The sequence below is a fragment of the Theropithecus gelada genome, chromosome 2 (genome assembly GCF_003255815.1).
Source record: "Theropithecus gelada isolate Dixy chromosome 2, Tgel_1.0, whole genome shotgun sequence".
NCBI classification, from domain to species: Eukaryota; Metazoa; Chordata; class Mammalia; order Primates; family Cercopithecidae; genus Theropithecus; species Theropithecus gelada.
The window spans coordinates 45,825,997-45,843,019 of record NC_037669.1 but is presented as its reverse complement, the minus strand read 5'-3'; the positions used below and the strand labels follow the sequence as shown (position 1 = coordinate 45,843,019).

Genomic DNA, 17,023 nt, shown 5'->3' with positions numbered 1-17,023 from the left:
AATTGTCTGTAAATAACAAAATGTCTAGCTTGGATACAGTTAGAAACACAATTGACAAAGAAATTTGGTTATTTTTGTGGTTTACAGTAACCCTGGGCCAGGCGCGGTGGCTCAAGCGTGTAATCCCAGCACTTTGGGAGGCCGAGACGGGTGGATCACGAGGTCAGGAGATCGAGACCATCCTGGCTAACATGGTGAAACCCCGTCTCTACTAAAAAAATACAAAAAACTAGCCGGGCGAGGTGGCGAGCGCCTATAGTCCCAGCTACTCGGGAGGCTGAGGCAGGAGAATGGCCTAAACCCGGGAAGCGGAGCTTGCAGTGAGCTGAGATCCAGCCACTGCACTCCAGCCTAGGCGACAGAACGAGACTCCGTCTCAAAAAAAAAAAATAAATAAAAATACAGTAACCCAACATAACAACTTTAATTGTGATTAATAGCACATATTTAGACATAAGAATCTTAGACATCCCATACAGTTTTGGAACATATGTTAACATTATTCCTTAAAATACAACCTATTAGACATTATTTTGGAAACTTTATGTTGCTAAATAATTCTGTTTACCTCTTTTTGGATGGTTTAGGGGTTTTGTGCAGCATCGAAAAGCCAAGGGTCAGGAAAGACAACCTCGAGACTAAAGTTTGATTTGGGGAAGGCTGTTAAATATGTTTAAAATGTAAAACCCTTGATATTATGAAATAGAATTTTAGATTACCGTAAGTTTTTTTTTTTTTTCTGTTTGTTTTGTTTTGTTTTGCTAAAATAATGAGATAACAATCTGGAAAAGCAAAAACCATTTATTAGCCTTTGGTATTACATGAAAATTTTGTTTAAGAGAGAAAGTTAAATTTCACCCTTTCATTAGTTTGCTATTGTTAACTTTAATTTTAATGAAACCTTATAGATAATTTTATTTAATTTTAATGAGTTTGACCATGAAGTGAGATTTTTATATACCCATTATAACCCTTGACAAGTTTTGCTAAAGAGTAGATTAGCATTTTAAGAAAAGCTTGTGGTGCTTTTATTTTAGTGTTTAATTTACAGAAAAAAAAACCCATATAATACCCTTTTGAGTTTAGTTCATGTGTTTACACACAGAGTTTTCTTTGCAGAATTAATTTTTACAATGTTTTTACAATTTGTTTTAACCTTTCACTTTATTTTATTTAATTTTAAGACAATTTATTATTCTTCAGCAAAATGTACATTTTTATGCCTTTTTATAATTTTTAACTAAAAACACTTTTTACTGTTTTTATACACCTTGCATGCAAATCCATGTTTAGCAGTTTTAATTACATGTTATAATGGTAACTTTTAGCAATTTTTCACTTTAATGTAAAACGTGTTAAGTTTTTTGTGTGTGTGACTTGAAACTAAAAGCACTGACACATTTTGTAATTTGGGCGAAGTAGCTCTGAAATATAATGCTGTTTTTTTCTATTTTAAACACTTGGGTAAAATCGCAAGGTGAGTGCTTAGGTAGAAATAAGTAACTAATGAACAGGTGGGAACAAAGTTTAGTTGGGCAATACTCTTTATGATACTGACAAGTGAAGGCTTACTAGTTTTAAAAGTGCTGGCTTTATTTTTGTAGTCACAGAGTAGTCTAAAGGCAAGGCTTACCCAGCTTCTGGCTCCCACATGAACATTATTTATTTAGTATGCCAGATTTTTCTTAAGGTGCACTAGCCACTGAGGATATTTTTACTGGTGGGAACTGAGATTTTCTAGACACGTAAATTAGCTGCCAATTGTGGTTTATCTTAGGGACATGTTTATAGAGACAGTATTCTTACTTAGCTTGCATTCTAAATTTTGTTCGCTTATTATCTTGTTAAAGCAATGAATATGTTTGTACAATGAAGACAACGGTTTTTTTGCCTTTTTAGGTTACAGCTTCAGCATGAGAATTATACTTTGACACAGAAAATCAGGTCTATAAGTGAAATATAATAAAGTGTTCTGAAAAGAAGGAGACTACCTTACAACCCCAAGAGAAAAATATGTGGTACTAAGCCCTGGTTCCTTTTTTCCTCATTGTTTTGTCATTTTTTTAGAATTTTGGGAACTAAAATCTTTTTGTTTAAATGCTGAATTTATAAATTGAAACAGACTCTTGGGTTTTGTTATAAAGGCAAAGTAATAATACTTCTATGTATTTTATAGAGTTATAGAGTATAATAACTTGAATTTATGGTTGGATTTGACTGAACCTATGTAGATACTAATCTGAGTTACTCATATCTAGAAAATGTGCAATATTTTAAGGATAAAAAATTAAACTGGACTAGTTTGCTTTTGTTTTATAGTATAAATGAAAATGACTCAAACTATTTAATTGAGCAGAAATTATGAATGAAAGATATATTTTAGAGCTATATGACTGAGAGACATTTTAACTTGAATTCCTCAGTGGCAAAAGAAGTATATAAACTAGTGCTAGTGTATACACTACTAAAGTGCCAACTTATGTAACATTTTTTGATTTAATTTTTAAAATGAAAGATTTTTTTTTCACTGTGAAGGGCAGTAACATTAAATTTTCTCCATTGGTACAAGTGAATGATTTATTTAGTATATTGACATACTTAACTACTAGTATTTTGAGGAAGCTGGATATGATATAAATTTATTTTGAAAAACATGGTTTATGAAATTTTATAATAAAATTATTAATAAAGACATTGTTCAGTTTCTATAAACATTAAATGTGAGTATCTGTTGTCACAGTTTTAAATGTCAAAGAAAAGTCTTTAAAAATTAATATAGTGAGGCCAGATATGTTGGCTCACGCCCGTAATCCCAGCACTTTGGGAGGCCAAGGTGGGCAGATCACCTGAGGTCAGGAGTTCCAGACCAGCCTGGCTAACATGGTGAAACCCCATTTCTACTAAAAATATAAAAAATTAGCCAGGCGTGGTGGTATGTGCCTGTAATTCCAGCTACTTGAGAGGCTGAGGCAGGAGAATTGCTTGAACCTGGGAGACGGAGGTTGCATTGAGCCAAGATCGTGCCATTGCACTCCAGCCTGGGCAACAAGAGTGAAACTCTGTCTCAGAAAAAAAAAAAATTAATATAGTGATAATATACATGTTCTGCTATTAAAGACCAAGAACAATGCCTAGATTGATCCCTTAAGTAATTAAATTTTGAACCGTGCAATACAGTTTAGCATGTCTTTGGAAAACAATGTCAGAGCTGGAGAAATACCTAAGAATTAAAACTTAAACCATAAATAGTACTAGTATATCTTAGCACAGCTAGGTAGGACATCTAACAAAAGCATGCACACATAATAAAAAACCCACAATTTTGCTTTAACAGAGGAATAAAGTAAAATGGCAATATACACAGTATTACTTTGCTTAACATTTTCCTTAAAAATATTTGATTTAGGCTGGGCATGGTGGCTCACACCTGTAATCCCAGCACTTTGGGAGGCTGAGGCAGACAGACACGAAGTCAGGAGATCAGGAGATTGTGACCACCCTGACCAACATGGTGAAACCCCGTCTCCACTAAAAATACAAAAATTAGCTGAGGGTGGTGGTGCGCACCTGTAGTACCAGCCACTCGGGAGGCTGAGGAAGGAGAATCGCTTGAATCCGGGAGGCAGAGGTTGCAGTGAGCCGAGATTGCACCATTGCACTTCAGCCTGGCGACAGAGCAAGACTCCGTCTCAATAAATAAATAAATAAATAAATAAATAAATAAATAAAATGCATTTAATCGCTTATTTTTCTTAGGCCAATTAATTACTCAGAGCTCCTTTTAATAGATACTGCACTCGTAACACATATATAGCCACACAGACAACCAGAAGAAGATCCAGTAATTATAAGATTTACATTTGCTAATTTTTTTAATTGGATTATTGGCCTCCAAATGAGGCCCTTTAAGAACAGGGCTAGGAAAACAATTTTCAGGGCCTAAAAAACAAGCATAGCTGGAATACAAGACAGATTTTTGAGAGGTACTTATTCACCTTTAATTTCAGGCGGTCCATAAGGAAAACAGAGATTTTTCCCAAAATGGGATTTGTGGCACCTTTTCTGTTTTCCCAGGGAGTTCCAGGCTACTAGAAGTTATTTTAGGGTTTTTTATGCATGCATTAAAAGTGGCAAGACACAGTGGAGAAATGAAATTTTGACTGAGAAAAAAACTTTTTTCAGGAAAACCAGATTTATGAAGAGAAAAACATAAAGGTCTTTTGAATATATTTTCTTGGATATCCATTTTAATTAAGCTGAGTGCTCTTTTTTATTAAGGGTAAGGGTGGAAGTTGGAATTATATAAACGTTATGCCAAGTTAAATTAAAGGATTGAGTTATATGCAGGAATTCCCTGTGATAATGAGAGGGATTTTTAGAGAAAGATCCCAGAAGCTGTTCGATCTGCCACAAATCAGACATGGAGAAGGGGACATGAATGTGAGCAATGCCTTTTACCCTGGCCACTTCCCGGAGAGGGAGAATGGCAGAGGAGGTTTCACTGGTTGGAGTAGTTTTTGAACCAGTGGAGAAGGAGGAAGGGTGGGGTTTAAAGTAGAAGAAACCTTGAATATGGGGAACCTTTTGCCAGAATCTCTGAGATGCAGCTAAAGCAGTGTTAAGAGGAAAGTTTATAGCACTAAATGGCTTCATCAAGAAAATAGAAAGATCTCAAATTAACAAAGTAACTTCACCTAAAGGAACTAGAAAAACAGAACAAACCAACCCCAAAACCAGTCAAAGAAAAGAAGTGAAAATTAGAGAACTAAATGAAATTAAGATGCAAAAATCCACACAAAAGATCAATGAAACCAAGAGTTGGTTTTTAAAAAAAATAAAAATAAACAAGATCAATAGACCACTAGCTACATTAATATACAAAAAGATAAGATCCAAGTAAGTATAATCAGAAATGGCAAAGATGACATTACAACCAATCCACAGAAATTAGAAAAGATTTTTAGAGAATACTGTGAACAAATATATGGACACAAATGAGAAAATTTAGAGGAAATGGATAAATTCCTGGAAACACACAATCTTCCAAGACTGAAGCAGGAAAATATTGAAATGCTGTAATAGACCAATATTGAACTCTGAAACTGAATCAGTAATGAGAAAAACTACCAATCAAGGAAAGCTCAGGGCCAGACAGATTCATACTGAATTCTACCAGACATACAAAGAAGTAATGACACCAATCCTATTGAAAGTATTACCAAAAAATTGAAAAGGAGATCCTACCTAACTCATTCTGTGAAGCCAGAATCAGCCTAATACCAAAATCTGGCAGAGACATAACAAAAAAAGAAAACTTCAGGCCAATATCCCCGATGAACATAGACACAAAAATCCTCAACAAAATACTAGCAAACCAAATCCAGCAGCACATCAAAAAGTTAATATACTATGCTTAAGTGGGCTTTATTCTTGGGATGCAAGGCTGGTTTAACATACACAAATCAATAAATGTGATTTGCCACATAAACAGAATTAAAAGCAAAAACTATATGATCATCTCAATAGATACAGAAAAAGCTTTGGAGAAAATCCAGCATCTCTTCATGATAAAAATCCTCAACAGATGAGGCATCAAAGGAATATACCTCAAAATAATAAGAGGTCATCTATGACAAACCCAAAACCAATATCATGCTGAACAGGCAAAAGCTGGAACCATTCCCCTAAGAATTAGAACAAGACAAGGATGCCCACTCTCACCACTCACATTCAACATAATACTGGAAGTCCTAGCCAGAGCAATCAGGCAAGAGGAATAAATAAAAGGCATCCAAATAGGAAAAGAAGAAGTCAAACTAACTCTTCACCAACAATATCATTCTAAACCTAGAAAAGCTTAAAGACTCCACCAAAAGGCTGCTAGAACTGATAAACTATTTTACTTAAGACTTCAGGATACAAAATCAAGTACAAAAATCAGTAGCATTTCTGTACACCAATAATGTCCAGGCTGAGAATCAAATCAGGTACACAATCCCATTTACAGTAGCCACAAATAAAGTGAAATACCTATGAATACAGCCAATTGAGGAGGTGAAAGATATTTACAGGGAGAACTACAAAACACTGCTGAAAGAAATCAGAGATTACACAAATAAATGGAAAAACATTCCATGCTTATGGATTGGAAGACTCAATATTGTTAAAATGTCCATAAAGTCTGAGGCAATTTACAGATTCAATGCTATTCATATGAAACTACCAACATCGTTCTTCACAGAATTAGAAAAAACTATTCTAAAATTCACATGGAATCAATAAAAAGCCTGAATAGCCAAAGCAATCCTAAGGAAAAATAAGAAAGCTGGAGGCATCACATGCCCTGACTTCAAACTATTTTATCAGGTCATAGTAACCATAACAGCATAATACTGGTACAAAAACAGACACATAGACCAATGGAACAGAATAGAAAACTCCAAAATAAAGCCACACACTTACAACCAACTGATCTTTGACAAGGCCCACAAAAACAAGCAACAGGGAAAGGACTCCCTAGTCAATAAATGATGCTAGGATAGCTGGCTGGCCATATGCAGAAGAATGAAACTGGACTCTTTTGCCATATACTAAAATTAACTCAAGATGTATTAAAGGTTTAAATGTAAGACCTCAAACTATAAAAATCCTAGAAGAAAACCTAAGAAATACCCTTGTTGACATCAGCCTTGGCAAAGAATTTTTGGCTAAGTCCCCAAAAGCAATTGCAACAAAAACAAAGATTGACAAGTGAGACCTAATTAAAATACAGAGCTTCTGTACAGCAAAAGAACTATCAATAGAGTAGACAGTCTACAGAATGGGAGAAAATATTTGCAAACTACACATCAGGCAAAGGTCTAATATCCAGAATGTATAAGAATTTTAAACAAATCCACAAGCAAAAAACAAATAACCCCATTAAAAAATGGGCAAAGGACATGAGCAGCCACTTCCCAAAAAAAGATATATAAGCAGCCAACAAAAATATTAAAATGTTCCTCATCACTAATCATTAGAGAAATGCAAATCAAAATCACAATGAGATACCATCTTACACTGGTCAGAATGGCTATTACTAAAAAGTCAATGAACAACAGTCCTGGTGAGGCTATAGAGATAACAGAACGCTTATACACGGTTAGTGGGAATGTAAATTAGTTCAGCCACTGTGGAAGTTTCTTAAAGAAAAGTTTAGAGATTTCTTAAAGAACTTAGAACTACCATCCATCCCAGAAATCCCATTACTGGGTATATACTCAGAGGAAAATAGATCATTATATGAAAAAAACACATGCACTCGTACGTTTGTCATTGGACTATTCACAACAGCAGTGACGGAATCAACTTAGGTGCCCAACAATGGTGGATTGGAAAAATAAAATGTGGTACATATACACCATGGAATATTACACAACCATAATAAAAGAGTGAAAGCATGTCTTTTGTAGCAACATGGGTGGACTAGAGGCCGTAATCCTAAGTGAATTAAGGCAGAAACAGAAAACCAGATACTGCATGTTCTCACTTGCAAGTGGGAGCTCAACATTGAGCATACATGCACCTAAAATGGGAACAACAGACACTGCAGACCGGTAGAGGGGGTAGGGGAATGGGTTGAAAAAACTCTGTTGGGTACTGTGCTTGCTACCTGGGTGCCATATATTCATATATCAAACCTGCACTTGCACCCCCTGTTTCTAAAATAAAAGTTGAAAGAAAAAGAAAACTACACCAAAACCTGAATAGGACATTTGTTACAAGGAAGTATTTGACACATCAATATTTCTTTTCTTCTTTTATTTTCTTTTTGCCTCACCCTGCCCTGCCCCGCCCTGCCCCGCCTTGCCTTTTTTTATTTTATTTTATTTTATTTTATTTTATTTTATTTTATTTTATTTTATTTTTTGAGACATAGTCTCACTCTGTTGCCCAGGCTGGAGTGAAGTGGTGGAGTCTCAGCTCACTCCAGCCTCGACCTCCCAGACTCAAGTGATTCTCCTGCCTCAGCCTCCCAAGTAGCTGGGACTACAGGCATGCACTACCATGTCCAGCTATTTTTTTTCTGTAGTTTCTGTAGAGATTGGGGTCTCACTATGTTGCCCAGGCTGGTCTTGAACTCCTGGCCTCTAGCAATCTGCCCACATCAGCCTCCTAATGTGCTGGGGTTGCAGTCATGAGCCACTGGGACTGGTTCACGTCAATATTTCTTACAAGCGTAGATTAAAAAACAAACAAAATACCAGCTCTTCAAATTTAAAGACATATAAAAAGGTAATATATCATGATCAAGTGGTATTCATTCCAAGACTGCAAAGGTGGCTTAACATTTAAAAATCAATCACTATGATCCACCACAATAAAATAAAAATCTCATGACCTACAGGAAGAACATTTGGTAAAAGTCAACTCCTTGCCATGATTGGCAACCAGAAATATATTAATAAGACAACTTTCATAATATGTTAGTCTATCTACCAAAATTTCCCAAAGCTAACCAATGGTCAAATATTGAATGGTTTCTTCCCAAGGTCACAGGAATGAAACAGGAACTACTATCACCATCTGTATTCAATATTGGCAAGTGCAATAAGGAAGTAAATGAAATGAAATACTTCAGGATTGGAAAGAAAGAAATAAAACCAACATCATAACATGATTATATACTTAGAAAATCACAAAGAATCTACACAGTATGAAAATGTATACGTGAAGCAATTAAGGTGCTGGTTAATACAACGTCAATGTACAAAATCAATTGTATTTCTACATGCTAGCAACAAAAAAGACAAACAAACCAATTTTTAAAATGGGTCAAAGAACTCAAATAAACATTTCTCCAAAGAAGGTATACAAATGGCCAAAAGCACATTGAAAGATGTTTAACATCATGATTCAATAGCAAAATACAAATCAAAACCACAATGAAATACCACTTCACTACTACTAGGTAGGTCAGCTACAATAAAACTTTAGGTTATGTATCTTCACCATGACAACAAAAGACATTTTTAAGCTACACTAAATGCAAAGATAGACAAACTGACCAAAGGTTCAAAGATAGATGTATACATGTATGATCCTTTTCAATGAAGAAACTTCTTTTCAGTAACTAGTGCTGGGTTAATTTTATATCCATATGGAAAAAAAATTCTGGACTTCTACCTTACATTGTATGAAAAAATCAATTCCAGAGGGATTGCACATCTAATGTAAAAGCCAAAACAATAAAGATCTTGAATGACAAGGAGAACATCTTCATGAACTCGGAGTAGGCGAAGATTTTTTAAATAGAATACAAGAACCACTAAACATAAAGGAAATGTTTGATAAAATGTACTATATTAAGTTTAAGAACGTCTGTTCATCAAAAGACATCATACGAGGATGAAAAAGGCAAACCACAGAATTAGGGAAGATATTTTCCATACACATATCTGACAAAGAACTCATAATCTAGATGATTCAAAAACAAAACAGAAAAACAAAACAAAAAAACTGCCTTTCAATAAGAATAAAACCACAGAGACAAAAGATTTGAAGAGCTGATTCCCACAAAAGGATATACAAATGGCCAAGAAACATAGGAAAAGGCGATCAACTTCATTGGTTATCAGGGAATTGCAAATTAAACCCCAATGAGACAGTTGTATTTTATGTTAGGAAAAGAGCTAAAATGAAGACACAAACCAAGATGGAGAGCACATAGAAGTGGAAACTGGTACAACCACTATGGAAAACTGGCAGCATCTGTTAAAGCTGGAAATTTTCACACCTATGACCCAGGAATTCCTCCCTAAGTACATACCTGACAGACATGTGTACATATGTACCATGAAGACCATATGCAAGAATCTCTGTAGCATCCTATTTGTAATACCTTCAAACTGGTAACTACCCAAATTCCTTTAACAATAGAATGAATAAATGAACTGCAGGTCATCCACTTCTGCAGCAATGAGAATAAACTCACTACGACTACATGCAACCACAAAGATAATGTTGAGGGAGAAAATCTGCAAAACACTGTATGATTCCATTTATGTAAGATGAATACATATAAAGGGGATACATATACATATATCAGGCAAAACCATTTGATGCTGTTAGAAGTCCCATGATTCTTGGTGAGTGTAGTGACTAGAAGAGGCTCAAGGGGCTCCTGAAGTTTTTCTCTTTCTCATGGTGATTACAGTGGTGTGTTCAGTTTGTGAAATTCATTGAGCTACACATCTATGATTTGTGTACTTTATGTATGTATGAAGTATACATTACTTTAATAAAATTTTCCAAAAAAAAACTTATTTTGGTAAATGGACAAGTTAAAGAAATGTATTAAGTGAATAGTAGTTTAGGTTTTACAGATATGCGTGAGGTGAATGAATGACCAATCTTTGGAGAATATGCATGATTAGCTAGGCTTCATTCCACACATCTTCCTTACCGGAACCCCGTTCCACTTTTCACCACCTTCATCCTCAGGCCTGCCCACCCAGGCCCCTTTTCTGTTACAGCTCAGTTGGACAGCCCCTTCGGCAGGGACTCCCCTTGCTCCTTTTGTGGCTCCTGGCTCAGAGGGATAAGCCTAATTTGTAGACTGAAAGCCATTTGAGAGATGTGGCATCTTTCTCATGAACAAGTGTGACTTTACCAAGGTGACTTGACCAAGGCCATAGGATTGGTTAGTTACTGGAATATGCTCAAATATATCTCAAACATCTTGACACCCAACATTCCATGCCAGTTTGGAAGGTTTCAAAAGGGAATCCCCTAATTCTACAATCCATATCCAGCTCACCCGCTGTGGCACTGAATATTCTGACATTAGGGATCCATTGGGTCGTGTGTACATGTTTCATCTGGTCTCTCTTACAGTGGCAGTCTCCCCTCAGTGGCCTGCCACCCACAGAGCCACAGAGGGAATTGGGGTAGAGCAGGCCAGGTGCCATGAACTGCCCCGTCTTAAACCAGGGCTGGCTTCTCTGAGACCAGCAATCTCTGTCTAATTGCTGCTTTATTCCTTCCCCAGGTCCTTCCAACCCTCCTGCTACCATGAAGATTGCAGTGATTGGACAGAGCCTGTTTGGCCAGGAAGTTTACTGCCACCTGAGGAAGGAGGGCCACGAAGTGGTGGGTGTGTTCACTATTCCAGACAAGGATGGGAAGGCCGACCCCCTGGGTGAGTGAGCCGACGGAGCAGGGAAGCCGATGGAGGGCGGCCTGCCCATCCAGGCACAGGGGAAGCAGTGGGTGGGAGGTTGGGAGCAGAAGTCTGCAGGGCCTGTGCTCTGGCTGGGTAAGTGGTCTACCTTGAATCCTGCTCCAGTGCCAACAGGCTGCTGGGCTTTTCTGGAATAAAGTGAAGATGCCCTCCCCACTTGATCATGGGTTGGCTTTAGGGTCCTGGAGAAGGGCTGTAGAGAAGCCCAGCCTGGTCCCAGGTCCCACACAGAGCTTCTCTGACCCAGCACCCATGCTTGGGAAGGGCTCCATGTTCTGAACTGGGGCTCCATGTTCTGAAAGGTGGGCATGCGCGGCATCACCATTGCTGGGGCTGCCGTCAAAACACACAGTGCTCTGCTTACCTGGCAGAGGACAGACCATGATCACAAAGGCGGTTTTCCCAGGGTGAGGCTTCTCCATTGTACTCTGGATGTGCTGATCCCTGCAATTTCCCCAAATGTGGGAAACTCGACTGCGTAATTTGTGGTCATGGGGAACTGCATTTGCACTCTCCCCTGGCATTTTAATTTTTTTAAAGAAAAGAACAAAACCACAGAGAGTACTGAGCCCACCCTGGGAGTTTGTGATTCAGAATGAGGTGGAAAAGTCAGAATTAGGTGAAATTTTTAACCTGGGACAAGTTCCTGGGAGATACTGGTGTCTCTGGTACCAGGAGAAGCACAGTTTGAGAATCACGGGTCTGGGCCACTGCCTTTGAGCTGGGAACCTCAGCAGACAGGATGCAGGGGCCTCAGCTTGGATGAATAGACCCTCTAGGAACACTGACTGGTCCTTCTCAGGCCTGATGGAGACAGACTGTGGGGCAGGGCTTAAGGATAGAAGGCCAGGATTAGGAAAGGGGGCTTGTAGGCCTGGCCAGGCACAGAGGTGTGGTTTCTTAAGGAACAGCCAGCCTCCCTCAATGGGGAAGCTGCAGCCTGGCCCTAAAATCAGCTCCAACACCCAACACCTGATGCCAGCCAGGGTTCAGTCTTGGACCTGACCACCAGTGACCCATGACATACCCTGACCCCACCACAGCCTGGACCTTACACCCAGCCACTAAGTGACCACTGATCCCAGCTGCTGACCCTGGACCCAGACCAGACCTGGCTGGGACTCCTACTTGACCTTGATCTCAGATGTCCTGCAGCAGTATTTCATTAGTCACTGTTGGACAGCTTTTGCAAGTGCAGTCCAATCTGCTGACATCACATCCCACCCTCTCTCAAAACCACCAGACACCAGGACAGAGTGACAGAGGAGGCCGGAGAGGAGGGCCAGTCCCATCAGGGCCCAAACATCACACCAGAGGCTCTAACAGAGAACTGAATACAAAGAAGTGTTCCTTGGGTATTGAAGAGTGGAAGGCAGAGAGCTGGAAGTTATCAGGGACAGTGACTGCAGGAAGCAGCTGCCCGCTCTAAGGCTAAGATAAAGGAGGAAGCTTTAACTACAAAAACTTGGGAGCTTGGGCCTGTAATCCAGGGCTGTGAGGAGGATGTGCTGGTGATGGGGCAGAGGAGGGGCCCTCCAGGCTGTATCTGGGCCTGGGGTGGGGTGTGGGGTGTGTGCATATTGAGGCTAGTTCTACAGATGATGGAAAAACTGATTTAGCCATTGCTCTGGGAAGGAACAACTGAGGCTGGGATGAAGAAGCTGGGCTGGGGGAGGCTCACCGGACAGGAACCCACTGGACAGAAAGGAGTGAAGATACTCTTGTTACCCTTCTTCCCCTTATTCCTTCATCAGGGAACAGCTGACAAAGCAGAAATGCCATCTGCAGGGGGGCAGTCCCCATCACAGAGAGAGCAGTAGAGGGGACCATAAGACAGTAACTCAGTGATGGGGATGACAAGGCCTCAGGAGAGGAGCGAGGGCAGAGGTCAGCCATCTGGGGTCTGGAAGAGAGAGGCACTCAGAGGTCCTGGAGCTCAGCAGAAGTCAGAGCAGGCAGGGCGGTCCCCAGAGCCTCATGCTTGGCTGGTGCGTCTGTCTGTGTTGCCCAGTGGAGACTGGCTGAGGGTGGGGGTGAGGGGGTTGGCATAGAGAGAAGGCCCATGGGCTGCTCTGCTGGGAAGGCAGAGTTGGCCACATGTGGGTGGGTGATAGAGAGGGGCCAGTTTCTTATCCACCATCCCACAGGTCTGGAAGCTGAGAAGGATGGAGTGCCGGTATTCAAATTCTCCCGGTGGCGCGCAAAAGGACAGGCTTTGCCTGAAGTGGTGGCAAAATACCAAGCTTTGGGGGCCGAGCTCAACGTCCTGCCCTTCTGCAGCCAGTTCATCCCCATGGAGATAATCAATGCCCCCCGGCATGGCTCCATCATCTATCACCCATCACTGCTCCCTAGACACCGAGGGGCCTCGGCCATCAACTGGTGAGATGGGGCAAAAACACGGGGGGCCATCCCTATACATGTCCCTCCATCAGCCTGACTTGTCTCTTTCCATTAGCCCAAAGCATTTCTAGGGATGCAGAGTGGGCATTGGGCAGGTGCTTGTCCTGTGGTTGCCAGCTGTCAGCCACAGAACAGGCTGTGCAACGTTATCGATGACAGAAGGCTCTGGGAGCAGGTGTTGCTAAGCACTCTGCACTCCCACAGTTATCTGAGAAACTGGCACTGTCAGTGTTCCCATCCCCCAGCTGGGACAGAGAGGGCACCAGGAGGCGCAGGGTCCAAGGCCCCAGCCCAGGCAGTGGGCTGGGGGTCCTACTCTAACTTCCACTACCGCTGCTCTGGGCAGCACACTATGTAGAAAGAGATAAACGTGGAGCAAAGGATGGCCTCCCCAAGGTAGTCTGACGTGACAGAATTCCCAAGAAGACAACAAAGGGGGTGACAAGGCAGATGGGTGGTCAAAGAGGGAAAACATTTGAGTTGAGAAAAGAGTGGATTCGTAGTCAGACTGGTCTGTTGGGAGTCAGGCTCTTTGGTCTTTGTTGGTGTCACTTCACTTTTCTGGACCTTAGTTTCCCTATCTGTAAACCGAGTATACCTGTTATCCCTGCTGTGAGGACTCAGTTACATAAGGCATATAGGGCTTTTAGCACAATTCCTGGCCCATAGTTCTTATCAATACATGCTGTTTTCCTTCTTCTATTTCCCGCCGGAGCCGGTGTCAGTGCTACCCCTGGGAAGAGAGGGCCTCCTGGAGGGTGGCAGGCCCACGGGCCTGCACCCGGGGCGTCCTCCATGGCCCTTCGTCGCAGACTCCGGGTTTCACTCTTCTGCTTCCTAGGACCCTCATTCACGGAGATAAGAAAGGGGGCTTTTCCATCTTCTGGGCGGACGATGGTCTGGACACCGGGGACCTTCTGCTGCAGAAGGAGTGTGAGGTGCTCCCAGATGACACCGTGAGCACGCTGTACAACCGCTTCCTCTTCCCAGAAGGCATCAAAGGGATGGTGAGGGCCTGGAGCCGGCCGCGCCCTGCCCACCCGAACGCACACTCAAGCACCCTCCCTAGACCCAGCCCACTGCTCCTGGAGGCCAGGAATCTGTTCCCCAAATTCAGGATTCTGGAGGGAGAGAGCTCTCACTTCAAGGTTTTAGGGGCAGAATTAGGACAAACAGTGTATTGTATTAGGAGGGACTCTTGCTCACAACGGACAGACCCCAACTCAAAAAGCGTTTGGCAAAAAGGGGACATTTTGGGGCCCGTTTAATAGACAAGGCTAAAGGCAGGGACTGGGTCACGTCCTGCTGAATCCAGGAACTTCAGCTATAACGTCATTAAGTTTCTGTTTCTCTCTCCTTCACTCGTTGATTCTGCTTTTCTCTGTGTGCTTAGCTTCATTCTCAGTTTAGCTGCCCTGAATTAGAGGAAACATAGCCACTGTAGCTCAAGGACTCTAATTCTTGATTCCAAGAAAAGAGAAACACTTTTTCTCCTAGAATTCATCAATCACAAATCAGGGGAGATTCTGATTGGCCAGTTTTGGGGTCATGTGCTCCTCATGAGCCAATCACCAGCTGGGGTGATGGAGTACTCTGATTGGCTGCCTCAGTCACATGCTTCCTGCTCGGAAGAGCTAGGAAGGCCTTGACCTGTGGTCATACGGCCTGAGCCGAAGGGCGGCTGAGTCACGTGGGCAGCTGGCACTGCTGAGAGGCAGGGTAGCAGGCCATGGGCCTGAGCCCACAGATGGAGATCATATGTAAGGGCTGCTGGCCCCTGCCCGAGGGTGGGCTGACAGGGACAGCCAGAGGCAGAGGTGCTGTCCAGGCATGAGGCAGGAGGGACGGCCAGAGGCAGAGGTGCTGTCCAGGCATGGGGCAGGAGGGACGGAGGCCCTGGGGAGCCCTTGCTGTTTGGGCACAGCACGAAGCGCAGTGGCAGCGTCCACCGTCCCCTCATCCTCAGCTCTTGGCCATTGCGTTTTATTTTTCGGTTGTGTTAAACTTGTCTTCCCCACAAACTGACCAGCTCACAAAAATAGTTAACAAAGTAGACTTGCTGGAGATTTAGTGGTACAGAGAAGGGGCTTACCTGTGCTTCCCACGGCAAGCAACTCGAATACTCCTTGGAGCTGCACTGTCCAACAAGGCAGCCACTGGTAACATGCAGCTATTAAATTCATAAAATGAATTATACCGAAAAATTCAGTTCCTCAGTCTCAGCCACATTCCAAGTCCCCTGGCCACCATGTTGGACTGTGCAGACTTCCTGGAATTTGTCCATCACCACAGAGGGCTCCATCGGGCAGCCCTGCCTCAGATGCTCTGACACTCGGTCACTTCCCATTCTTGGCACCTCCCCGTCTCTTCCTGCAGGCTCTTGCTCACGCGGGCCCAGGCTCCTTGGCTCTCCTTCTCTCTCTCCCCTGATTCCTTTCCCACCACCTTCCTCTTTCCTGTCACAGAGAAACTATTTCCTGCTTCATCTCAGACCTCCAAACTTGCACCGTCAAGCCCACCATAGGGCTCAGGACCCACTCTCCTTACAAGGCAGAGAAGGCTTAGACAGCAACATGGACATTTGTATCTGTGTTATACCTGCAGGGCTTTACTGTTTATATAATCTAAGATCTCAGAAGATGTAAGATCTATGTAATCTAAACCTTTGCCAGGTAGAGAGGACGGGTCTGCGTCTGTTGTGCAATAGAAGTTAGGTTCACACTGACTCCCTTGTTCATATGGCAGGTGTTTCTTGGGTGCCTGCTGTGTGCCAGGCAAGTCTGGTCAGTCTGGGGAAGGGTCCAGGCTCAATGTAGGCCCTGGGGCTGGGAAGGAGGCAAGGTCCTACTGCTGGGGATAGCAGCCCACCGGTCTCCCCAGGTGCAGGCCGTGAGGCTGATCGCTGAAGGCAAAGCTCCCAGACTCCCTCAGCCTGAGGAAGGAGCCACCTATGAGGGGATTCAGAAGAAGGAGACGGCCAAGGTGAGTGCTGGGTCCCTCCACACCCTCATCCTGCCTGTGAGCAGACTGGGGTTGTAGAGGGCAGCCTGAGGAGGCTGGAGTTCAGCCTAGATGGTGCAGGTTGTAATTCTTTGAGACCAGAAGACAGGGCAGCCCAGGTCAGGGATGCATGAAGAGAGCCGTGGAGGAGGAGGACCCTGGCACCTGGGAGGGCAGCAAACAGGTTCATTGAGGTCCATTCCAGGTTCTTTCCTGTTCCTCTTTAGGAGGAATGGGCAGGCAAAGCCCACAGGGAGGGAGAAGAGTGGGAGTTAGGGGGCAAAACATCAACCATAGTGCGAGCAGTCTCTATGCGAGGGACAGTGTGGGTCTCTGGAGCAAGAGCCGGTCAAGGAACCTCAGAGGCCTGTGGGCTGTGTCTCAGCTCAGGAGTATGGG

The 17,023-nt window shown here is 42.4% G+C and overlaps 1 protein-coding gene and 1 non-coding gene across 2 annotated transcripts in view; both read left to right on the top strand.

Moving 5' to 3' along the window:
* The window catches only part of ALDH1L1 (aldehyde dehydrogenase 1 family member L1), an 82,198-nt gene that overhangs the window by 13,295 nt on the left and 51,880 nt on the right, over positions 1–17,023 (top strand). Inside the window, exons 2-5 of the mRNA XM_025377392.1 lie at positions 11,030–11,179; positions 13,369–13,603; positions 14,466–14,631; positions 16,505–16,606. Coding sequence (XP_025233177.1) covers positions 11,053–11,179; positions 13,369–13,603; positions 14,466–14,631; positions 16,505–16,606 — 630 coding nt within the window. The 5' untranslated portion in view covers positions 11,030–11,052. The remainder of the gene's footprint in view (positions 1–11,029; positions 11,180–13,368; positions 13,604–14,465; positions 14,632–16,504; positions 16,607–17,023) is intronic.
* LOC112619978 lies at positions 11,578–11,740 on the top strand. Its single transcript, XR_003118448.1, has one exon. It is a non-coding gene; the product is annotated as a U1 spliceosomal RNA (small nuclear RNA).